Source organism: Botrytis byssoidea (genome assembly GCF_014898295.1).
Source record: "Botrytis byssoidea strain MUCL 94 chromosome Unknown BBYS_005, whole genome shotgun sequence".
In the NCBI taxonomy this organism is placed as follows: Eukaryota; Fungi; Ascomycota; class Leotiomycetes; order Helotiales; family Sclerotiniaceae; genus Botrytis; species Botrytis byssoidea.
The window spans coordinates 2,145,292-2,171,384 of NW_024065846.1; the positions used below are offsets into that span (position 1 = coordinate 2,145,292).

General features: G+C 33.4%; 6 protein-coding genes across 6 annotated transcripts; 3 read left to right on the forward strand and 3 right to left on the reverse strand.

Moving 5' to 3' along the window:
• Nucleotides 1–200: 200 nt before the first annotated feature.
• Nucleotides 201–2,064, reverse strand: EAE97_003456 (uncharacterized protein; the record flags this gene model as incomplete). Its single annotated transcript, XM_038873968.1, has 3 exons — nt 201–1,181; nt 1,231–1,709; nt 1,767–2,064. The coding sequence occupies 3 exons, from the start codon at nt 2,062–2,064 to the stop codon at nt 201–203; spliced, it is 1,758 nt and encodes a 585-aa protein (XP_038735831.1).
• Nucleotides 2,065–11,570: 9,506 nt separating this feature from the next.
• Nucleotides 11,571–13,630, forward strand: EAE97_003457 (uncharacterized protein; the record flags this gene model as incomplete). The annotated part of the gene is made up of 8 exons (XM_038873969.1): nt 11,571–11,823; nt 11,873–12,092; nt 12,140–12,237; nt 12,292–12,412; nt 12,474–12,519; nt 12,559–12,858; nt 12,912–13,042; nt 13,108–13,630. The coding sequence occupies 8 exons, from the start codon at nt 11,571–11,573 to the stop codon at nt 13,628–13,630; spliced, it is 1,692 nt and encodes a 563-aa protein (XP_038735832.1).
• Nucleotides 13,631–15,683: 2,053 nt separating this feature from the next.
• EAE97_003458 (uncharacterized protein) lies at nt 15,684–16,266 on the forward strand (the record flags this gene model as incomplete). The annotated part of the gene is made up of 3 exons (XM_038873970.1): nt 15,684–15,704; nt 15,756–16,030; nt 16,092–16,266. 3 exons carry the CDS (start codon nt 15,684–15,686, stop codon nt 16,264–16,266), a joined length of 471 nt encoding a protein of 156 aa, XP_038735833.1.
• A 2,269-nt stretch (nt 16,267–18,535) lies between these two features.
• EAE97_003459 (uncharacterized protein) lies at nt 18,536–19,736 on the reverse strand (the record flags this gene model as incomplete). Its single annotated transcript, XM_038873971.1, has 2 exons — nt 18,536–19,335; nt 19,418–19,736. 2 exons carry the CDS (start codon nt 19,734–19,736, stop codon nt 18,536–18,538), a joined length of 1,119 nt encoding a protein of 372 aa, XP_038735834.1.
• Nucleotides 19,737–20,637: 901 nt separating this feature from the next.
• EAE97_003460 (uncharacterized protein) lies at nt 20,638–22,319 on the forward strand (the record flags this gene model as incomplete). The annotated part of the gene is made up of 3 exons (XM_038873972.1): nt 20,638–20,939; nt 20,988–21,406; nt 21,460–22,319. The coding sequence occupies 3 exons, from the start codon at nt 20,638–20,640 to the stop codon at nt 22,317–22,319; spliced, it is 1,581 nt and encodes a 526-aa protein (XP_038735835.1).
• Nucleotides 22,320–22,461: 142 nt separating this feature from the next.
• Nucleotides 22,462–24,585, reverse strand: EAE97_003461 (uncharacterized protein; the record flags this gene model as incomplete). The annotated part of the gene is made up of 6 exons (XM_038873973.1): nt 22,462–22,760; nt 22,815–23,038; nt 23,187–24,133; nt 24,205–24,332; nt 24,389–24,443; nt 24,529–24,585. The coding sequence occupies 6 exons, from the start codon at nt 24,583–24,585 to the stop codon at nt 22,462–22,464; spliced, it is 1,710 nt and encodes a 569-aa protein (XP_038735836.1).
• Between the last annotated feature and the right edge of the window lie 1,508 nt (nt 24,586–26,093).

Below are 26,093 nucleotides of genomic sequence, written 5' to 3' on the forward strand. Positions count from 1 at the left end.
TGATTGCTTCATCTTTATTTGAAGGAGAGAGGATTTTGGAAATTAGAATTAGTAGGGAATCTTGAATGCGGGAGAAGAGGAGGATATATTGAATTTTGACTTTTACATTTTTATTCTCTCGATTCAACGCCTTCGTGTCTCGAAGTGATGTATAAAATGATATGTACACAGGCTAATAGAAATATGCTTATAAAGCAACCTCACAATTCCCACTTATCCCCATCCTCTTGGAAAGCAAATACTTCCTGTGGTCCCTCACTATCTACAATATATCCCAATTCACATTTATCATACCTGACTACTCTTTCTGCCATGTCTTCTGCATAGAATGTATCAAACCGAGGAGATAGAGCGTCGTCAAGTGTTCTCACGTTTCCGGCTGGATGTAACACTGACCAAGGCTGTACGCACGTGTTACCCTTGCAGGACTTTGTTACCATGAGAAGAGCATCGAGGCGGGGAATGAGCTTGGGAAGGTTAAGTTTGCCATGTGTGGAAGCGCTTGCAATAGACGAGGAAGGATAGATGTTATTTGTTTGATGCGGATCGGTGGTTAAATCGTAGAGTTCGTGTTCGTTGGTACACCAAACTGAGTAGTAGAGATTATGGCTATCGCTAATTATACGCAGAGCTTTGTAGGTGTTGTTGAGGCCATAGTAGACGACCTTCCCGTCGTCGAGAGAAAATCGATGAATACCTTCAGGAAGTGCTTTTCCCCAGAATTCGACATTCACGTGTTCCTGTCTGGTATTCTCGGCATCTTTAAGTCCTTGTGAATTGAGAGGAATGACGCTCCCGTCCAAATCTTTTCTTTTCCAATCGCCATTTGCAATCTTGAGGATTGTGGGAGCAAGATCTGTGTGCGCAGTTACAACACTTGTTTCCTCTCCTTGTGGAACTCCAGGGCCACGGATGACCAGAGGAATGTTGATGTCTTCCTCAAACCCGCATTCTTTTCCTGGGGCTAGACGGTGCTGAGAGATATGGTAGCCATTGTCGGTAGAGAAGATAAAATAGGTATTGTCAAGAATGCCATAATCAGTCAATCGATCAACGAGACCTTCAATGAGTTCATCTACAGCTTGGAGGGTTTGAAGACGAGCTCGGTAAAATTCATCGTTATATGCGATAACCTCGTCAGTAAGTTGATCTAGACGTTTTACCCATGACGCTCCGCTAGGCTATATGAAAGAGTTAACTTGAGCTCTCTTCAACAAACACATGACTTACCTTGTCTGGGTTGAAATTAGCATTCCTTGGAACCTTTGCACTAGGAAACAAGTGCTTGTGTCTTTCAGCAGGAATAGGGGTCGTCATCAGGATCCCCTCTCCAGGCTTAAAAGCGGCCGGGTCAACATTCGCGTGAGGGGCGATTGGCGCTGCGACCAAGAAAAATGGCTTTCCGGATTGTACTCCTTCATCAAGTAATCCGTATGCCTTCTGCGCAAGGACATCTGTTGAGTATTCACCCTCGTGGCTCACAGGCGGATGTTCATTCCTTTGAAATGTAGAATTATAATATTGATATGTAAACGGGTCCAAAAGAAAATCGGACGAAGTCCATCCAGCTGGATGCGGTTTATTCCAATTGCTCACAGTGTGATGATTGAAAAGTTTACCCGTGTAAAAAGTGCTGTATCCAGCATCTTGAAGCCAGACTGGGAGATATGCATCATTGAAGCCCTGCTCAACGAATTTCTGATATCCACCTACTCTCTGATACATCAGCTATCGTGCCTACCCAAAGGACTGAGGTAAACACTGACCATAAGGAGGTGCTACATTCGTCACATTTGTGTTATGAGCATTCTTGCCTGTCCATAACGTGACTCTTGAAGGGCAACATATTGCAGTAGTACAGTAATGACGCTTGAAAGAAGTTCCTTGATCAATTACATGCTTTTTTAGTAAAGGCATATAATCAATTGACTGCATGTGTAGGTCCTGATCATCTGTCAAAACAAGCACTATGTTTGGCCTTCCATCATTCTTTTGTCCAATTGGAGCTTGCGCGGCAGCAGAAACTGTAGCAAGTCCTAGGACAAATAGTGGTGAGGCTTTCATGCTGAATTTGTCCTGTTCCAAAATATTGTCTTTATGATCCCTTCTCTTTATTCAAGTGAGAAGAACAATCGATACAACTCCAATTGAAGGTTTGGAGATGAAGTCAGCCATGATAAGATGCGGTCGAGGCTATCATTGACCCACCCACATTCCACATTCCACATTTCGCTGTGGAGTAGATAGTACTCTTCACATCGGAAGGAAGTGGAACTCAAGTCTCATGCCGTCCAAGAGTCCGCAACAACGGGTAACTGGCATATGCTTCTGGGTTGGGGATTCCTAGCGATACGATTGTGAATTAGGAAGGATACCCCGCTGCTTTAAAAATCTAAAATCATTTTTGCCTTACAACCAGGAAAAAGCTTTGTAAATTTGAGAGATGACGTTGTGTAATTGCTAAAGCAGCCTCAATTCCAATGTATGGCGTGAGATCCGTGCCTATTTTCATCATCAAATTGCGGGGCTTCAGGGTTCATTCCGCAGGGGATTTCCGCTCATTCAAGCCTATCGTGTGATAAAGGCTTCATGTACATTTACTTCGTACATCTCTCATTGGGAGTTTGAAGTTGCTCGTTGATTCCCGTAGCCATATGGGAGATCAAACTTCGGACATTTGATAAGGTGGGATTTTAGACGGAATGATGAGCTTTCAAATTTTCATTTCAACCGGGGCCGAAATATTGGCCCTGTTGCTGGCGGCACAGTGGCTTGGCTTGGGCTGACAGCGAATTGAGTCAATGCCCTAGAAACAAAACATTGGTCGGTCTTTATCTCATCCTCAGACCACACGGTGATTACATAATTTTTGGCCTTGATTTCGAGGTAGAGGCCTCCCGAAGGTTTATTATCGTAGGGTTTGAAACAATTTGGTTCCAGCTTTGGTAAGAAAATCAACAATTTGTTATTTTTTGACTTTTCAATTAAAGATTATAAATTATTTAATAATTGTATTACTTTAATGTAATTTCAATATATATAGATAGATTTTCTTATTATTTTGATATATTTTTTATTATAATAGCTTTATTCAATTATATATATATATCAAAAATATATATTTTTGAAAACTAATATTTTGTAGTGATAATTATTTTTTCTCCCTAATCTATTATTTTTATTTATTAATTTATATAATTATATATATTTTAAGGGTTCCCTTAATTCTAGTAATCCTATCATATTATTTATATTTCCATTAATATTATCTTTATTGAGAAGTAAATGGTTGGGTATTATTTTTTAATAATAATAATAGTATAATAATTCTTTGTTTTTATATAATATATTGAAATCGCTTTTGAATATAGATAGAGTTTATTATATAAATTATAAGTAAATTGAAATAAAACTGAAGTGAAAGTGAAGTGTATATTCAATTATTGATTTATAAAAAAAAAATTTTATTGTATTTATTTCTATTAATTTCTGAAAACTTCTACCACTTTCTGTTAGCTTTTACTTAACTTATTATTGAATTATATTATATTTTATAAATATTTATTAATTTATAAGATCTTTTATAAACTTCTATCATTTTCTATGGATTTCTATTACCTTTTAAAACCTTTTACTATATCTTGGAAACTCCTACTATTATATCTTTAAAATAAAGGAAAGATAATAGATATTCTAAATAAACTAAAATTAAAAAGTTAAAGAATAACTGTGAGATTACATTAACTATATTCAATATACTAATAATATTAATAATTAAATTAAATAAATATATAAAATGAATTTATAAAATTGAATTGAAAAATATACCTACAATAATTAAAAAAGAAGGAATAAAGAAATATATTAAAAAATAAAAAAAGCTTATTGAATTATACCTTAAAAGAATCCTTTGATTTTTAAATTCTATTACCATTTGAAAACCCAAATCTATACAAATTCGGATTCTGTATTATTTAATTTATAAAAAGAATAATATCTTTTATATTATTAAGATTAGATTTGAAAAGAGTTTAATACTTTATTTATACTCTATTTTGATAAGAAAAATTACTTTTTAGATAATTCTATTAATAAAACTTAAAAAAAAGTAATTCAAGAATATTAAAAAACTTTCTGGAATATTATCTTATTTTTTGAATTTTGAATTATTAAAAGAGAAAATTGAAATAATTAATTAAATTTGCCAATTAAAATATACACATATCCTTTTAGACCCTAAATAAACAACTTTATTTAAATTTAGGAATATATTTATATCTCCTAAATTGTAGTTTAATATTAGGCTTATAACTATAAACAAATATTATTTTATCTTATAATAAAAGGATTTTCGACCCAAGTTTACCATATTAAAGCAATTATAGTATTTTCTACCTCAAAAAGTTATATAATTTGAATATACTACCACTTTGGATATAAAAAGCTAAAAGATAATTTTAGATAATAAAGGATTTCAAAGATCAAACTTTTAATTATATTAAATATATATTATTTGTATATTTATTAATTATCCAAATATTTTGCTAGTAATAGTTCTTATCCCTTATAAATAGATTAAATTTTTAAAATCTTTATATTACCTTTTAAATAATATTATAAATAAAAATAAGAATTCAATTTTAGAAAAGATTCCTAAAATTATAATATTTATAAATTTTAGAAATAAAATCAATATAATAAAAAACTATTTTTGAAATATTTTTTTGAAGAAAATAAAAGATAAAATTATATTATATTCTATTGAAATAAAGAATAAAAGTTTCAATATTATAAATATTATTATTTTATTTTATTCAAAGATTAATATAAAAAATCGAGTAATAAGATATAACAAATTTGTGAAAATAACATTAATTATCTATATTACTATTACTATTATTATTCTTACTATAAATATTAATATTTATAATATAAATCTGATTATTTTTTAAAATATAAGAAAGTAATTAATTATAGAGATATAATAAAGAATAAATCAAGAAGAAAAAGAATTAGAATATATTAATATAATATATATATTTATTCTATATTATTATTTTAATTTTAATGGATTCTATTCTATAATATCAAAAGGATTTAATATTAATATAAATAAAATTTTTATTTTAATATAAAAAATAATAAAAAGGTATTTTTTACTATCTTATTAAAAGATAAGATGGTTTTAAGTTTTATAAGTTTTAGAAAATTAAATAGAAAATAAGGATTTAATAAATAAAAAAAAGATTAATATAAAAATTAATATCAAAAATAATATTGTTAATAATAATATAATAAATTCCATTTTAAAAAGCAAGTATATTTAAATGAAAATTGAAATAATTCAAAGAGCTAATGTTTTTCTTATTTAATTAATTATTTATAATAACTTATATTATAAAAAAGTATTTCTCAATTATCTTAAAGAAAATCTTTTATTAATAGAAAAGAAAAGAGAAATTGTTTTGTTAAAAAGATATTACAATAAATATAATCCGGATTTTTTATTTATTTTATTTAAACCATTGAATAAAGTTATATCAATATCCAAATTCTAAAAGGGTACTTTGAATATATTTGTATTAAAAATATTAGAAAAATGGTATAAAATTGAAGTACCAAAAGTAATAACTAGTTAATAACAATTTATATTATCAAATAATTACTTTATAAAGAAAACTATATATTAAAAAATAATGAATTTATATTATTAATAGCTATATATTAAATTATTTAATTAATAAAATAAATTGATTTTAAATTAATTATATAAAAAAGTCCTTAATCTTAAAATATAATGATATTTTGATAAATATAAAGATAAATTAATATTTTTATTTTAAGGTTTTTATTCTGAAATTGAATATTTGTATATAGTATATAGGCAAATACTAATTAAAATAAAGAAGGCAAGAGAAAAAGTTAAATAATAAAAGAATACTTTAAAAAAAATACTAGGAATAATAATATTAGCTTTAGTATAAGAGTAATTAAATGCAACCTGTATAGCTTCAAATAATACTTTTGTACACTAGATATTCCAATAAAGCTAATTTAGAAGGAGAAATAGATCTAATACTTAATCTTAAGTTTAAATAATTTAATTAGATAGTTTTTTAATATTAAATATAAATATTAATACTCCTTATACTGAGAATAATCAATTTAAGACACTAATTATTCAATTTGAAGTAATAATATTTTCAATATTTATTTAAAATATAATACTCATATAAAGCATAATGTTTATAAAAAGTATATCAAAATAAAAACAAATATTAATATTATTATTACTTATATTTAAAGATCAAATTACTGTATTAGACCTATTCTCATCTATTAGTAGATTCGGCTTTTTGGTTTTTATATCTTCCCTATTTAATAAATTTGAATTTACTTTTTTTACTCTTTTTTTATTTAATTTATTTAATTTTTCTAAAAATATTAATTAAAATATAAATAATTTTCTAACTTGATTTCAATAAAAATATAGATTTCCAATTTATTAGGTAAAAGAATCTCAATTTAATAAAATAATATTAAAAATATAGCTAGATAATAAAATAATATTAAAAATATAATATTACAATAACAATAGTAATAATAATAAGATAATATTAGAGATATAAATTGAATTATAATTATTTTTGATATAGTTTATTAAGCTTTTATTAATTTCTATCAACTTCTATCAAATTATAAGCAAATAATAACTTGGCGTTTTTTTAGCAATAAATAAATGGAAAAAGCAATCAAAATAAATCAATCTCATATTATTATCCTATCTTAATCTATATAAAACTATCAACTTTTATTAAATAAATACTAATTTATTTTATATATTATATAGAATATTATATATTTGGAATCTAGTTTATATGCAAAATATTGAATATAATAAAAAAACTATTATAGTTATTACTACTCAATTAATAAGAGATTAAATGTATAATAAATTTATCCGTTCTTTATATTTATATATTATCCCTTTTTTTCTTTTTATATTTATTTATTTATTAAATATTGATATAGAGATATTGTAGTCCATACATTCCTTGAATAATCAATAATATTACAATTATAATTAGAAATCTATTTTCTATATAATTATCTAGTTTTAGCAAAGCTTTATTAATTATTTTGAATTAATAAGATTTTATTATACTATCTTTTATCAATAACTTATTATTCTATATATTAATTATCTTCTATATAACTATTCCTATATTATCAAATATATCCTCTAAATATTTTAATAATAGATTTGGATATAAAAATGGAGACAGTAAAGAATTTAATATTAAAAATAAAGAAAATAATAATTTATATATTTGTAATATTAATACCACAAATAATATTATTATTTAATATATATTAAATATTATTAATATTAATAATAATACTATTGTTATATATTTATCAAAAGGAGCCAAAATGAAGTATATTTCTAAAAAGACTTTTGAGGAAATATAGAAAGATTATATAGTATATTATTTATAATCTTAGAATAATATTAAATTCAAAGGACTATATTTATTAATATAATAATATAAATAATAATATATAAGTAATAATAATTAAAATAAAGTCATTTTGGATAAACAAAGAGATTTTAGTTATATTACTTGAATTATAGAATTAGAAATTAGGAAGTAATTATTAGAAAAGAAGAGATATATTTTCTATTATGATCATAAATTCGAATATTAGGTTTATTCTAATTAAAATCTATAATAAATAATTTGTTCTGATTTAATTTATGCTTATTATTATTAAATCACTTATAAAGGGGAATATAGTTTATTTATTTATATATAGTACAAAAAGAATATAATTGCTTTTTCTATATATATAAAATCGATTATTATAGTTAGATATAGCTTATAGAATTAATTGATTTTGTAAAATAATATTAATAGTTTTTTCCTTTTTTGGATATTAAGATAAAAATATTGATATTTAATTGTAATAATCTTTATTTACATTTAATTTATATTTATTATAATTATATAAATTATTATAACGATTTTTATTAATTATTTAATACAGAAAAATATTTCAATGAAAATATAATTATAGAATAAGATTAATCAAATAATATATTTTTATACTATATATTTTATAATTTAATATTTATTTTTCAAAAGATTTAATAAAAGTTAATAAAAGTTAATAAAAACTAATAGAAATTAATAAGAGTTAATATAAGCTAATAGAAGGAGATAGAAGATGGTAGGAGTTAATAGGTTATCAAAAATCGAATTAATTAAATACCAAACCAAATCAATAATAATGAATTTATATTAAATTATTCTAAAGCTTTATATATATTATTATTAACTATATATTCAAATATCTAAATAGGGTTTACTATAGTATCTAAAAGTTCTAATGGTGTATATAAAGTTTAAACTAATTTTTCTATATTTTTAATAGAAATATTCTAAAATCTCTTTTTTTTGATTATATATTGTTTATTAAATAATCTTATCTTTATTTTCAATATATTTTCTTTATTTTTCTAAATATTTTTGAATAAATAAATCCTTTTTCCAGAATCTATAAGTTTGGGATTAGTTTTATTATTTTAAATTAATCTTATAATTAAAGAAAGGATATTCTTTACAATACTATAGATTATATATACTTTAGATATAATTTTTCTAAATATATTTTTAATTTTTTTTTTAAGAATATATTGAAAAATGTTTATTAAATAAATATAATTAAATATTTTATTTATATTATGAATTAAGTTTTTATAATATTGTATATCAATTTAGTAATTAAGATTTATATACTCCTATATAAGATCAATAGCTTTATATATTCACAGCTTTTTTAATCAATTAATAAAAAATAAAGCAAGTATTCTATATTATAATTTGGGAGAGTATACTTCTGGTATAAATAATCATTTATAATAAAGTATTTCTCTTTTATATTTAATTTAATTAACTCCTTAGAATAAGAGTATAAGTAGATCTACTATCTGATATATAATATTAATATTACTATATTTAACAGTTTTATTAATTATCATATATATCTCTATTTTCTAAAGTAAATAATATATAATAATAAAATTTGAATTAATTTCTTTATCTTTATCCTAATCTTTTTAAATGAAAGCTTTTTATTGAACTATTTCCATTATCTTAAAAAACTCAATTAGCATTATATATTAAATAGTTTTTTTAATAAATTCAATTATCTCTTCTATTTAATATATATTATTAATTATTTCAAAATATTCCTATAATATATAATAAAATAATAATATAATTCTTATATTAAATATTTAAGATAATAAAGAATGTATTTAATAATATTTAAATAAATCTCTTTTTTATTCCTTTTGCCCTAAGTTTAAAAGATCGGCTTATATACAATAAGAATTAGTCTTACTAAAAAAAGGTTTGAAATAAATATAAATTATAATATTCTGAATTATTATAGATATTCAAAATTATAAAATTAATTCAAGTATTTATTCTCTATGTTCATAAGAATTAATAGATTTGGATTACTAGACTTTAATAGCCTATATATAGATTACTATAAATTGATTATTATATATTAACTTGAGATTAATAATATAATCAAATGGTATGGATTTGCTAAGCTTTAAAGAGGCTAATTGTGTTTTAAAGATATTATTATAAATCTTATAAATCCTATCTATAATTCCCTTGTTTATATAAATATTATTAAACTATTAATACTTTATTTCATTAATAGAAATATATTTTATATAAAATATTTTAAGATATAAATTAGTTTTCTGAAATATTAATTGAATAATATCTTCTAATACATATTTAAATATATTATATATAAAATAAATGCTTATTTAATAAAAGAATGAATTTGCTATAAGATTAGTAGAATTAAGGATATCTTGGAAGTTTATAGGAATTATAGAATTATGTATAACTTATTTGAGTTCTAAAAATAGAAGTTTTGGATAAAGAATGAATATAATTATAATCAAATTCTTTATATCTTTAGTATAACCAAGACTTTTATTTTTTTTAATTTTCTTAAAATTAAAATTATTATAAATAACCATTATTTATAGATGATTTCCCTATACTTTAATTTCCTTTTTAACTATAGAAATTATATATTTTATTTGATTATTATAATAACTATAATTATTGCAAATTCCAAGATTAGAAAGTACTTGAATATAATAATACTTGATTTTGCAATCTATTAGATAGAAATTAAGTATATTATATAAATAATTTGATTGATATTTGAATCGAATATATATTATTATATTAATAATTATATAGATTTATTAATCTTAATTTTCTATATTTGATTTATTTGGGTAACTAGGATAATAAAAGTATTTATTAGTAATAAAAATTGTAAGAATAAAAAACTAAACTAAAGCTTTCTTCTCTATTAACTAATTAATACTAAAGAAATCGATATTACAAAATTTATTTGAAGGAATATTTATATTAAAAGTTTGAAGTTTTGATTTGATAAGAAAAGTAGTGAATTCTTATTTTAATATATTTTTAAGATATTTCACAAAAATATTTTTGTATATTATATTTTTGATAGATGTATGATTTAAAGTCTTTTTGAACTTCAATTGTTATATTTCAGAAGTATTATTAATCCCATTATATATATTATTAAAAGTCTAATTTATTATAAATTTATTAAATAATATTCCCTTCTAATTTATTATATTTAAAATATATTGAAATTTGAATTGAGATACTCTATCAATAGAAGTATTAAAAGTTTCGAATTCAGAAATAATAGTTGAAAATCTAAATAATGGATTAAATAGCTATAGTAATAATAGACTAAATAGTGATAATGTATTAAATAGATTTGTTAAAGTATCAATCATCAAAATATTAATTATTTTAATTATTGTAAAAAGAAATATAAATACTTATAAGTTAATAAAAGATAATAGAAGTTAATAAGAATTAAAAAAAATTAAAAAAAGTTAATAGAAATTATTAGAAGGAAATAGAAAAAAACAGGAATTAATAGGAGTTAATAGAAATTGATAGAAGATATCTATTTCAAAATTTATTATAATTTTTTCTACTATATTTTAATAATAATAATCCAAATATTATTAATAATATTTAAATTCAATTAATTAATATATTATTACTATATAGTTTTATAAAATATTAGAAAATTAGAGCTTTCGAATTATATATTTACTTTTTAAATAAATTAGATTTAAAGAGTACAAATATATCTTTGAAATTCTCTTACCAAAGATTTCCAGATTTTCATTAAAAACATAATCAAATACTCTCAGATTTTCAAGAAAATAAACATTCCCCCTAATCCCTAATTAACCGAAAAAAATTCGATTATTAATAAGCTATAACACCATTATAAAAAGAATTAAGATATTATTTAGAATTCTAATTAAAAACGTTTTATCGACGAAGAGATTCTGAATATTGAGATAAGTCGGTCTGGGCAGTTTGAAAAGCATTTATTAAACTTTGACTTCCGCTATAGATTGAATCATAAGAAAAAGAAGTGTTGTTGGTGGTGGTATCGGATACTGAAATATGGCATTGCATGAGAGAGATACTGTTCCTAGAGATGATTCGAGTCAAGCTTCATCCAAAGATGCGGGTTCGATAAAATCGTACTCGGAAACAGATTCATTACTTTCACCAGTAACCGCTGCTTCAACTCCAAATTACAAGTCGACTGCAACTTTTCCAGACGTAGAATCTGCACAAAATGACCAAGTCCAAGACGAAACCACGGGAAAAGTCACGAAGAGCGCTGCTATTATAATAAGTCTTCTGCTTATTGGTATATATTCACAACTCCTTCATTGACTTTCTTCATGCTTATTTTCCAGGTGTTTTTATATCATATGCAGATGGCACGCTTGTTCTTGCAACATATGGTACCATTGCTTCCGAATTTCGGGCACTGGGTGATGCCAGTTGGTTGACTACTAGCTATTCTTTAGCGATGTGTGCTGTCCAACCTCTTACAGGCAAGATTAGTGATATATACGGAAGGAAGCCAGTTCTCTTGATATCGTATGGTTTCTTCGTGATCGGATGTGTTTTGACGTAAGTGACTTTCAGAGTTTGAAGGTATTGTACTGATGTTTTGAAAGGGGGCTCTCACAAACAATGTGGCAGACTGTGATGGGTAGAGTAGTAGCTGGTATTGGAGGTGCGGGTATGAGTGTCATGGTCTCTGTTCTGATAGTGGGTGAGTGATGAAAGTCATATTTGAGCCTTCCCAACCCTGTACTAACCCACCCAGATCTTGTACCTCTCATTCATGTTGCTGCGTGGAGAAGTTATGTCAATGTCGTTGGGACGATTGGAAGGAGTATCGGTGGACCCTCAGGCGGGCTGCTAGCAGATACAATAGGGTGGCGTTGGTAAATTTTCCATTCCAGTTCGAAAACCTGATTGTATCTTTCCTCTAACAATCTGTGGCAGGTCGTTTATCGGACAAGGACCTCTGATGCTTTTCGCTATTGCTCTAGTAGCATAAAAACTTCCAACACGATCATCATCTGATGAGCCCATCCAAGCCAAAGATGGGCCTTCAAAACTTCGACGAATTGATTTTGTTGGAGCATTTTTGCTGACTGGAACCATCGCCGCTTTTCTCGGCTCTCTCAGTCTTGGAGGACAAGCACTGCCTTGGTCGCATCCTACAGTTCTTGGGTTGTTGTTGGGATCTGTCGTGCTTGGTGCCATATTTGTGGGGTATGAGGTCAAAGTCGCTGCGGAGCCTATATTTCCGCCAGCACTTGCTGTCCAACGTGATGTAGCAACATCTTATGCTATTAATGCGTTGCAGCTCAGTGCACAAGTCGGCGTAAGTCATTCTATGCCCTCTATTTGCGATGCACTTATTCTAACCTCGCATAGATGATGTATTCAGTTCCACTCTATTTTCGTGTAACGCAAGGCAGCTCTAATACTACTGCTGGGCTTCATCTCTTTCCGGCTGTGTTTGGTAATACCACAGGAGGTCTCCTCGCAGGCTGGCTAATTACTCGGTTCGTTCTTTGCCCATTCAATCACTGTTACCATTTCATATATTTAGCATACTAAGAACCATCAGCACTGGTCATTACAAATACCTCCTGACCTTCTCTACTATCTCATCTGTTTTCTCTTACACTATGCTTCCCACGACATGGCATAGCAATCACCTTTCTCTCGCAGCGTCTCTCTCTATATTTCCAGGTGGTTTTGGTCTCGGAATAACGGCTGCTTGCGCATTTATTGCCCTCACCGTTTCTGTTCAGAAGAGGGAAATGGGTATGGCAACTGCAGGTATGTATTTGATGTCTAGTATCGGTATGGTTGTTGGAGTTGCCTTGTGTGCCGGAGTTCAAAACAGTTCTTTGGGAGAAGCACTTGCAGGGTTAGAATTGGATGCAACCATAGTGAGGCAAGTGATGGAAGATGTAGGAAGCGTGAAAGACCTGCCGGGAGATATCAAGGTCCAGGTAATAGATGCCTATGTGAAAAGTTTGGGAGCGAGTCACGCAGTGAGTGTGGGACTATCAAGTTTGGCGTTTTTGTTAAGTTTGGTGGTTAGAGAGAGAAAGATCAGAAAGATGGAAATCCGGAGATGGTGACTTAAAGACCAAGTCGACACCTCCATCAGTAATTCGATTATTGGGGTTAAAAGCAGAGCGCTGGCATTTGATGCAAAAGTCATCAAGATCAGGTCGTGAGCTGTTCAGCAGGAATTGTGGGGTAGTATCCCAGCAGGGGTTGTTGTAGGTACCACCATATAGTCACAAGTAATTATTAGAAGCGGTTTATGCAAATCGAGGCCAAGGGTTAGTTCTTGTTGGTGATGATGATGGAATAGCAGCAAAAGCAAAGACATTGTTCCAAACCCTTTCGATAGGGAACAGGAAATCAAAAATATCTAAATATTCTGAGTTTTCGTATAGAATGCAAACAGCATTGCGAATCTGAGATAGTAAGACAGCAAGCATTTGGTAAATAATATATCCTTTTGTGATATCATCAAAGTACTGACAATATTGGAGATATCTCCTATATTATAATCGGTAATCTCGAAGTCCAAAAGAAACATTGGAGCAGATTGACCTTTCTTTGAGTGGTAACATTTAAATTCGATCTTTATATATAGAGAATTTCAAGGGAAAGAAGGGGCGATCTAATTCGGAAAGGAAAACGAAAGCAGAAGAAGGAAAGTTGATATAGATAATGGTTTTGATATCAAAATATTTAGCGAAGTGGGCTGGCTATATTGCCAAAGGAACCCCGGAAGACCTTATATAGAGCCAATTTGATCCGAGTAGAATTGACATAAACCATACCGCAAAAACACCCAAAGACCATCTGTATAACCAATAGTCTTTGTAGTCCATGAATTATGGAACATCAGAGATGTCAAAAATATCTTCGTTAGTGCTACGAGCATCTGTCATAGCAGTCTTATCGAACCTCAAATCAGAAACCTTCGCGAGTAAGGTTTCCCATGATTCTTTGGGAATGTCATCAAGTACTTTGGCTAACTCAACAGCATATACATGCAGCGACCTAATTCTGACCCTACAAGGACTATCATTTTACTAAGGAAGAGCGATATCTTTCCCAAAAAACGGTTGTAATAAATCACCATGGATAAAGAATAAAAGTACTGTCTACATAGCAATAATAGTTAGAATATTCTTTCCACAAAACTGAGTAGTATAGTAATAAGAGTTGTTACTTGTAATAAAATTCAGAACAAAGTTTTGTCAAAAGATTCAATAGACTCAAAAATTGTACAATTGATTAGAAAAGTAATTTGTTGATCGAATACTTCAAATTGATTTTTGAAAACTTGGGCTAAAATAGTTGATGTTGTATTGTGGATAAGGTCAATTAATGTGTTTGGCGGGACCAAACATTGGACAAACAAAATAAATCCTTCCTTAAGATTGATTCTAGATAATTGACCCGAACAAGGTATTCTTTAGTATTTTGATAAGTAACCTGTTCATGAATTCAATCGAAATAGATTTTTTATAAAATCGTTAGAGTTTTGTAAAAATGATTTAGTATAAGTACAAAATGATAAAAGAACATTCGATGAGGTTTTCCATGACAAGTCAGAAGTTTCTCTAGCGAAATCTGTAGACGACTGACTTGTAATAGGAATTTATCTTTTGATATCGGTTTGCATGTAACCTTGATGTTATTGGTGAATTGTTTAGTTAGCCAGATGTAGGTAGTTGGACGACAGACAAGCTACTATTCTTAGTGAGTATGACATGTAAACTACTCATTTGACCAGTTGATCGCGTAAATTATACATCTGACTTGTTTTTATCCTAGGACAATCTACAAAGTAATATTGATGCGTTTATGTGAGCTGAGCTGTATGTAATGGCAAGTACCAGAAGCTAATTCATATAGTTTGTAGCTCATCACACCAAAATAGCTCTGTTAGAAAATATCAGATCATATATCCCTACCCAAAGCTAGACGCTGAGACAATGATCATGCATGCTCCAGTGAGGCTATTCCGACATAAATAGTTTGGAATTTCCCAAAGTAATCACAGTTTCCTTCTTTTCATATCTCAGACCTTTGAAAGCTTTCCATGATAGAAAGCAAACCTTCTACTCCCTGTGTACTACTGGTAATAAGTACTAAGAACACTCCATTATGTCTGCCTCAGTTGCTAGTGTATGTATTGACTATACAAGATAGTTCTAACATGCTAACCTTTCGTGTCAGATTTGTCCTTTGATTGATGGCAAATATCACTTGATTTCTCGCATCACAGCGGAACAACCAGCTCTATACTTAAGTGTGGTTGAAGGAAGAGTCATTATAACTCCTGAGACGCCCACGGTTTGGTTTTTCGCCTACCAATCTGAGCGAGGAAGCTACCGAATTTGGCAAGACGGCACGGAAAACGTCCTGGATTCTACCAAGGACCAATATAATCCTACGCTCGTATTCAAGCATCATGGTGAAAACTGGCAACAATGGGCTGCAAGATTTCAGATGTAAGTGATACTGGCTTTTCATTGCCCATCTGATATGATCTAAGCTAAAATTTGTGATAAGTGACGCCACGCGCGCGCCTGCCGATCCTCAACGCGTCACCGGACTTACCTTGACTCCCCTAAGTTTTCCTCAAAATTTACTTGCTATGGAGGGTGGTTCGGTAAGGGTTTTGCCAGCCCGACCGCATGGGGAAAATATTGAGCCAAACCAGCTTTGGTCTGCGATATCTGTCTGATCCTGCCATGGCGTAGTCACAGTTTGATCAGAAACGTAGCCTGATCTAATTACATGTTGAAACTAGCTAGTATTTATGGGCCTCATTTTCATAATCTTAGAAGAGCCAATCTATGTTTCATCTATTTGATCCCTACATTTGCCATATGTATACTATACAGCCTTTATTTCGTCCCTCACCTCATATTTACCATGATATTGTATAATCTGATTACTCTAACTTAAATTATGGTGAACCGGGTCATATAGGGAACCAGGTCACAAAACTCAATTTTTTTATGCGGTCTTGTTCTACGAGCAATATGTTCATCCACTCTTCACTCTGAATCATTGAGCTACTCTCTAGTTTTTTCTCTCTTTAATGTCCTCTTCTATTTCTTCAATTGAATATTTGCTTGATGATACAAGAAAGAGCAGCTTGTAAATGACAGCAAGCGGCAGCTATCTGGCAAGGTGGTCGACGAGGACGTCCGAGGTGCACTAGAGCGATCCAATCATATGACGCCTGAACAACTGCTTCTAACCGACGCGGTTTTGACATTGCCCGAGAAATAGCTGGAAAAAGAATGTCAACGCAGGATTACGGCCATCAATGCTGTGATAGCATACTGCAGTGTTGAGGAAGGGGTGGCCTTCCATCGCAGTAGCGCTGGTCAGCTAGTTTCACTAGTTTCGGCAGCCAAAAACGAGAAACCACTACGGTCGAGATAGATATCACACTTAGATATACAATATTTTTGGTTACAACGAACAAAAGGTTAAATATATGCTTTACGTATCTTAGAAGCCCGAACCTGATGATTCGGAAGAGGATCGTTTTGTTTACAAGTTCTGGCTATTTGACGAGGCACTTTATGAGAAAGTATGTTAGAAGACACAGAGTCAACGAGTCTATAGAGTGTCGAATCTGTGACGCCCAGCACGAGCATTGGATGCATTTTCAAAGCCACACAGATAATTTTCACGGAACTATCCTTCAGTCTGCAACTAGATGGAATCATTCGGATAGAGAGGAGACAGGAGTATGTGGCGTCACTTTTCATACTTTTAATCTAACTTTCCCTCCCCCCCGCCCCATAAAGATCCATATCAGTTCACATCTTTATCAAAGTGACCTGACGCTGCACAGCTAGTTATTCGTGCCCGTCAACGTGACAATGCCCACTTTCTTTCATATTTATATAAAGAATGATTTATCTGCTTGTATCATTTGATAACAAACGCCCTTGGCACTACTTTTCATACGAAACAGTTCCTAACTCCACACCAGAGAGTATGGTCCGCTCCCTGATGCCTTAAAAACTCTGCAGTTGACTTGTCAAGTTGCTCTCTAGGTGTAGAAATCGACAGTGTTGTAATTAGTATACGGTAGTATTACTGTGGCTGATATATAGATTATAATACGTACGCTAGTGCGTATAATAGCCAATCATATCTACGTCCTTACGTATTATACGAAAGAGACTATACTAGCAATATACTGAAATACGGGAATCTGCATATTCGAATAATCTCTTTCCTTATTAGGCTTAAATTCATTCAAAATATGCAATATTCGTATAAAATATATAGTATTTATATTGAAATATGTGAATTCCCGTATCTCAGTTTATTGCCAGTGATATTCAATATTATCAGAATATTCAATAATTTCAGTGATATGGATTTCAATAATAATTATTGAAATATTTTCAGAAATATTGATATATATCACTAAAGTGGGGCGTATTTGAAATACGGAAAATACTAATTACAACACTGGAAATCGAAGAGGTAGAGTGACCAACCACTCGATTCTGGGTGAGCGTCTATAAGAAGGATTAGTCAGACATTTGGCCAATCTACTCTGAAGTTCGAGCCCCAACGTTAATTCTCTTGGCTGACATCGGATCTCTGCGCGTCGAAACAAGGACGAGGTGGACGTCTTCAATTCTTTAGAATGATAAAACTGTGCTACTAGTATGTACTGTTGAGCTTACGAGCTTGAACCTCGAGTTGTTATGGTATGTGCTTCTTTCAGAACTACAGCAAACGCGATACATCTTCGCTCAGCACATCTTTTTCCCAGCTCGACTGTGAGTCAGAATATTGCTTTGCTAGGTGGTGGATTTCTCACTTGTAGAGTACGTACGCGCTTGCCAATTAGAAGAATTGACCCCTGGCCCACCGAAAAGTTAAAAAAAAGTTTTCATGTGAGTTCTATGTCCAGACCTAAATCTAATCCTAACTCTGATTCTCATCCATCCAACCCCACTACCCTCTCTCATTCTCTACTTCGAAGGCTGGACAACCACATTGACAGCCCCTCCGGGACGATCGCCCACAAACTTGAATGCCTCATTCACCTTTCTCAACGGGAGAAACTCATGACGGAGGAAAGAAAAGTCGATGAAGCCAGCATCAATGAGTGCAATGAGCTCGTCGATCTCGGCGCTGGTAAACCACAATGTCCCAAGGACCGCAACGTCTCGACTAATAGCCTCCAAATACCCCTGAGTTATTTTCCCCTCCGCACCTCCTGCTGCTAACACTGCTCGACCGCCCTTCTTCAAAGTGTTGACTAAAATGCTTGTCACATTTGCATCACCGCCGTTACCCAGACAATCGTAAAGGGCATCTGGCCCGAGGTCGCCTGTCTGTTTACGAATCCAGTCAGTAATTTCATCAGCATCTTCTGATGAAATAGTACGGACACGGCCGTTAGGTGACAATCCTTCAAGCTCTTTTAGACGGTCCTTGTTGCGTCCAATACCCAGGATTTTTGTGCAGCCAGATCCCAGAGCGATGGCAACTGCAGCATATCCGAGTGTTCCCGTGACGCCATTGATGAGCAATACTTTCCCCGGGCCAATGTTTGCTTTCTTCAGGCCCCCGAAGGAAGTACCAATGTAGCCGAAGCGCGACGCCGTGGCAAAATCGATGCTAGCGGGAAGCAAGGCAAGATTAGTATCTGGCGAGATCACATATTTAGACAGGGCGCCGAGGGGGTAGTGGGTGAGCATCTGCTCTCCACCTGGAGACTGAGCGAAGTATGCCCGGAGGCAGGAGTTGATGCAAAGGTCCTTTCTTCCTATACACACGATGAAATTAGCCGATGTGCCTTTCTGACGAATCAACAACAAATTAAGGGAACCGGCACCGGGATTACAAACCTTGTCGGCAATAGTGACATGTACCACAGGTTAGCAATGGATCCACATAAACGCGATCTCCTGGTTTGAGGCCGAGAACGTGGTCGCCAACCGCTTCTACAACGCCTGAAGCGTCCAGCCCAAAGACACACGGCAGCTGGGGAAGAGCGAAGCCTTCCCCGCCTCCAGTTTTGACAAGATTGTGAGAGTTTGGCACGAGGCAACACGCCTTGACCTTGACAAGTACGTCTTTCAATCCGGGCACTGGCTTGTCTGCTTTGCCGACCTTCAAGGGCTTGCCGAATTCAACGATTCGTGCGACGTTGATTTGCGGCATCATTTTGCGGTACTTTCGGGATAGAGAGTCTGATTGAAGAGTTGAAGTTTGGAAAATTCTGTTGGAGTACTGTGTATCTGAATAGCATGCGATGACCGATTGTCTCCTCTGTCAGAAACGACCTCTTCTTATACTTATAGAGACTACCCGAGACATAGAGGGGCCAATTTTCAAAAACCATGATGCGTACATTTCTCTATTTTCTCCAACTTGTAACAGGTTGAGCGAGGTTTATCCGTATTAAACCTTAGAGATAACTTAAAGATATTATTTGATTACTTGTTGGTGTTATAGTTCAGTGAGCATATAGAACATATTATCAGCTGGATGATACTTGTTCTATAATAGGTAAGGTATTTACGAAGTACTAGGTATTATGATGTATGGGTTCAACACCGAACTAGTGTAGTTGGGTTCATTCCCGAGATAGCGTCGTTGATACTTCACCCTTTTGTTGACCCCTGGTCGTGCATATTGCGGCATTTAATCCCCTTCTCCGGATTCCGGCAAAAGCTCAAAACCCACGCCGTCAAGCGCCGTCGAACTTGACATCACTGACGGATCGGGCGTAACAGGCACAGAGCAGAGACTGGTCCATTTTGAGTTGACGGCGCCTCGGCTCCTTTGCAGTTGTCCGATTTTGACGCCTTTAGTCGCTCACATGGGAACATCCACTTCACGCAAGCTTGGCTGGCTACTCTTTTTGTTCTTCCAATACTTGCACGACTGACAAAACTTAGAACCACTCAGGCAGGACAAGCCAGCCTCCCAGAACACATCGAAACATTTATTAGAGGGCTAGCTAAGGTGGCTAGGTAAGTGACACTCTCCGTCACCCGTCATATGACGCCCAAACTCTCTGCTAACCCTGTCAACCTTGCCAGATCCACACATTGTTTTCGCCATGCTGCATGCAACTTCGAGATCTCTTTCCACGGACAGTCCCAGATCCCAATTCACGTACCGAGATCTCCGTCGCCTTGGCAACTACTCACCGCATTCCCCCTTACGCGTGATCGCACGCGTCGATTTCGATGCTTTCTACGCACAGTGCGAAATGGTGCGGTTGGGATTGGACGCCTCACAGCCGCTGGCAGTTCAACAGTGGAATGCAATAATCGCACTCAATTATGCTGCCCGCGGCTTCGGCTTTTCTCGCGGTGCTTCTGTGGAAGATGTGAGGCGGCTTTGTCCCAACATCATCATGTAGCACGTTGCCACTTGGAGAGAAGGCGAGACGTCTTGGGCATATAGGTCTGATGCAGCCGATCCAGCCATGATGAAGAAAGACAAGGCTGCCCTTGATCCATACCGGATCGAATCGCGGAAAAGTATCAACACTATAACGAAACACCTACCACCCGCGCCACTTCAACGCATAGAAAAGGCGAGCGTGGATGAAGTTTTTATCGACCTATCTGCACACGTACATTCAGTCCTTGTTTCAAGATACTCTCAACTTGCCGTCGACGATAATGTACATGCCTCACTTCCTCTTCCACCACGGGACGTCGTTCTCCACTGGGAGACGGATAACCTGGTTGACCTCCCAACGAGCACCGACGAAACCCATCGTATTGATTGGGACGAAATCGCGCTGAACATTGGTGCTCAAATCATACGAAACCTACGCAAGGAGATCTTCGAGTCTCTACATTACACCTGCTCCGCAGGTATTGCACATAACAAAGCATTGGCCAAGCTTGGGCCGGATTTAAAAAGCCAGACCAGCAGACGGTGATCCGAGCCCGTGCCATGCCATTCTTCCTCTCTACCCACAAGATGACTTCGATCCGTGGACTGGCAGGTGTATTAGGTGTAAAGGCGAAAGAAGCCTTCGGCTCCAACAGCATCCCTGAACTGCTTGCAATCCCACAGGAGGAAGTAGTCGCTGCGCTCGGTAAGCAGGATGGTCACTGGTTCTTTCGTTCCATTCGCGGAGAAGATCGAAGTGAAGTGATTCCTCGAACCGACCCTCAGTCAATGCTAACGCAGAAGACTTTCGTACCGCCTCTTACAGACATTGGCCAGGCGTCTTCTTGGATGATAATCTTCGCAGCGGACCTCGTAGGGCGGCTGAACGACCTCAAAGTCGAATCAGGGCACTTTCACCGCCCATCCACGCTTGCTGTACATCACCATATCCGAGGGCGCTTTGGACCAACAACATCAAAACAATGCATTATACCGTCTCAAACGGGGATTAACGAGGAGACAATCTTCAACTTCGCGATGAAGTGTCTGAAAATTATAGCAGATGAGGCGGCTCCTGCCTGGCCGTGTTCGAGTATTGGGTTAAGTTTACATGGATTGGTGAAGGAGGAGCAGAGGAATCAACTTATCACCAGTTTCATGCTAGCTACTCCAGGAAGACAGGACAGTGCTGAGCAGACTCACAAGCCTCCGGTACGCGACCAAGAACCAGCAATGTTCACAAAGGCACTAGCACCACGCAGTGCCGAGACGGCCGTTAATGCAACTGCTGAAGGTTACTCGTGTCCAACCTGTGGGAATATGATTGCACCTACTGACGTCCTCGAGCATTTGGATTGGCACGTGGCATACGCATTGCAAGAGCGTTTTTAAAGGCGAAATTCATGTATATTTGGCAGACACAGTTCCTGAGTAGTCGAAATCCCCTTTTTTCTTCTGTTCAGGCATAGCATACCCTAGAAGATATCATGATTTTTGCGATGTCAACTATCTTCATTTATGCATTGCCATGATTTTATGTGATCTTGTGCCTGCACAAGAAATCGTGGAAGTCCTTGATGTTGTCCGTAGGCAAAATGTGTGTGTAGCGACAATCTGGTACTTTCATTTGTCCTTGCTGAACTAATGTTCTGACGAGCCAACACAACTCATCGGAGTGCTCGACGAAGCCCTGACCTGTCATGGTCCGTGTTTTGCTTCCTTCGGTCACTGTGCGCCAAAGATCTTCCCACCTATCTGCTGCGCGAAGAATGGCAGCCCCTGTTGCTTCCAAGACCAAGGAACACCGCAAGGTCATCACCAAAGACTGTAGTGCTGCTTATGGTCAATACCTCCTAGATTCTGTAAATGCTGACGATGACCGCTTACCGCAGATTGTAACCATCAAATGCATCGCCGTGACGTGCCCGCGAGATGAATTGGTCCAGGTATCCTGAAGTAGGTCTTTGATCAATTGCGACGGTGTCTTCCAACGTAACTCAGGAGAATCAAACATTGTCAAGTGCTCATACTCAGCTGCTGTCTCCGCTTTGAAGATATCATTGCGACAAGGAAAGTTTATACTCAATTCCCCCAATGTCAAGAGAGGGCAGCTGTTAAACATAATAGCAAAGCAGCTGTCGATGACAAATGAGTAAATCGCGAGTCTTGCCTTGGTGTCAGTTTGGTTAATCTGTACTTTCATATTGGTACTGGAGCCCATACCGTGTGCGAATTTCCTGGGAATAGAACGACTGTCACTTCGATTGACCGGTAATCGAGTCATCTGAGCTGTGTATACCAGAGACTTGGAACAGCCCATAGCTTCTCAATGCAGCGATATACCATGGATGCCTTTTGATTCTAAGGCGTCTTCTTGTTTCCACATTGTTGGTTCCGTTCTGGACGACTTCAATTATGAACGCCGCTTGAAGCACGCCAATTGTCTCTTCAGGCGACACACAAGTGCTGTTGCTGTGGTACAGTTGTTGCATTGTAGGATGGTTGAAGATGTACTCCTCCGCAACATCAAACACCTTGCGCGCTGATAGAGTAGAGTCCGAAGGGGCAGAACACAGGGATCTAAAAAGAAAGATCGCCAGCAGAAGAGGTAGGCATGCCGTCTCACAGTCAAAGGTAGGGCGGTGGACAATGGGGTAGAACTGGTGTAGCTGGAGAAAATACGCCTGTACGGACGTCTCAAAATTAGTTGTTGTAAAGATTTCTACAAGACTCTCTTCAAAATCATCATGATAGTCCGGATTTTCCGCGAGCAATATTCTCTGGGTGGAAGCCAGCTGTTGACACATGTGCGCTAGCCGAATTTCTATAACTGAACTTGCTTGACCTTGAGTAGAAGATTTTCTGTTTCGATGTGTATCATCGTGGAATTCTTGATTCAAGTAGTGGACGAAATCGGGCGTCCAATCCTCTTGGTCCCAGAAGAGAGCGTCGTAAGCCCTGAAATTAAATTCCGATGTACTTGAAGATACCAGGTGAGTGCTTGCAGCTTGTTCGATGAGCTGGTCCCTACTAGCAGAGATTATGGCTGTGGTCGCCTCATGCTCTGCCGGTGTGGTAAAAGACAGCAGAAACTGAATAGGGATTTTTCCTCGTGTGGCATCTGAACCTGCCTCCACATTTCCAGCTGGGCTAGGGTCTTCTAAAGGTGGATCATTGAGCGGTATGGGATCAGGGAAGATGCGTCGCTGATAAGTGCACTCGACATTGGAGGAGACACAACGAATGCACGGGAGACTTGTGTTATATGATAGCTTACGTTGTGCGCAGACGTCGCAAGCCTGGGGTAGCTTGCCACGTCTGGAGGGTTCTGTTCGGGAGGGCTCTGTGGCTGGGGATTCAACGCCGTCAGGGGAACATCTCTTGACATGCCGGCGAGCGGTGTCACTATCCAAAGTCGGTCAGCGGTTCAAATAGATACAACTAGTACCACGATCTCTCACAGTCTGGAGAACTGCAAATTGCAGAAGGGACAAACTGCCGATTTCCTGCCGCTGTCTGTACGCCGGACCCAGTCAGTAAAGGGAACTCATCCAATGTAGGGATAGTACGTCGGGAGAGGGTTCAATCGAGCGTCACCTACGAAGTGCCTCGTGTCGGCGCAGGTGGCTGTTAGTCGAGAAGCTCTTTCCACAGGCATTGTAAGAGTGCTTGCGCGCGTCCGGCGGGCATTTCGACATGTCGATCAAAAGTTGTTGCGTAACCGGCTGTCCCTAGTGAGTATCAATAAATTAGAGTTGAGCGTTTTAACAATATATAATCTCGCATATTCGTTATTCAACTGTAGTATGTAATATTGATCAAATACTATTATAGATATAACTAATCCTAAAATTGTAGAAAAGGGCTTTTTTGAAGCTATTTTGGAAGTCAATTTGGAAAATATTACTACAAAAATCACATGATTAGTCCATGACTTCTAGATTAGATTATGCACTAAATTCAAAATTAGAATCTCCAAAACTTTACTCAAAGAACGACCCACTTTCATTTATTCTAATGGTTTAATTAACTCGAAATACGTGAACATACTTGATATAATATATTAAAGTAATTTATCATCGAATAGACTATATTATTGAATAAGTCACTTTTCTCTTAATTCATATCTTCAACTTCTACACATAATTTATTAATCAATTATTATAGAATCAATTAATTAAAAAGCCTGAATCTTTTTTATTATCAAAACTATTTTATAAAAATAAAAAACTAAGTATTCAAAAAACTTTTAAGTTTTATAATATCCTTTATATAACTTTTTAATATAGAATAGATAATTTATTACTTTATATAGAAATTCAGGCGAATTATTATAATATTATAGAATTAGAAGAGGAAATGATTATTTAATATATTTTTAATATAAATTCAAAAGGTTTTCTATTTAAATTCAAAAATATAGAAGATATAGTGAATTATATTCTCGAATTAAAGGATGCAAAATATATCGAAAAGCTTTAGATATATCAATTCATAAAGTATTGAATCGAATTAAAGATATATTTTAATTATATTTATGACTTTCAAAAAACTCTATATAAAGATTTTAAATTTATTAAAAAATGATTTCAATTGATTACGAATATATAAGCAAAATATAATATTTTAAATAGCGATTTTTATAATTTCAATAAAACAAGCTTTATAATAAATATAATATACTTTGGAATAATTGTAATTAATATTAAACAAAATAATAAAGGCAAGTTAATATAATTAGGCAATAAAAAATAGGCTATAGTAATCATATATAATAATAAAAAGAATAAAACTATACCCCTATTTTTGATAATTCAAAAACAAATTCATTTTTCTAATTAATATATCAAAATCGATTTTCCTATAGATTGGGTTATTAAATCTATATTTAATGAATAAATAAACAATAAAACAGATTTAGAATAATTAAAATACTTTGATAAGTATATTAAAAACTAAAGAAAGAGTAGATATCGAATATTGATATTAAATAAGTATAAAAACTATAAATCAAGAGTTTTTCAAATATATTATAAAAAGAACAATATTATATACTTAAATCTATTATTGCATTCAAATCATTTAATTCAATTACTTAATATAAACTGTTTTAACAATCTAAAATGTTTATATAGTAATCAAATTAATAAATTTATTAAAGTATAT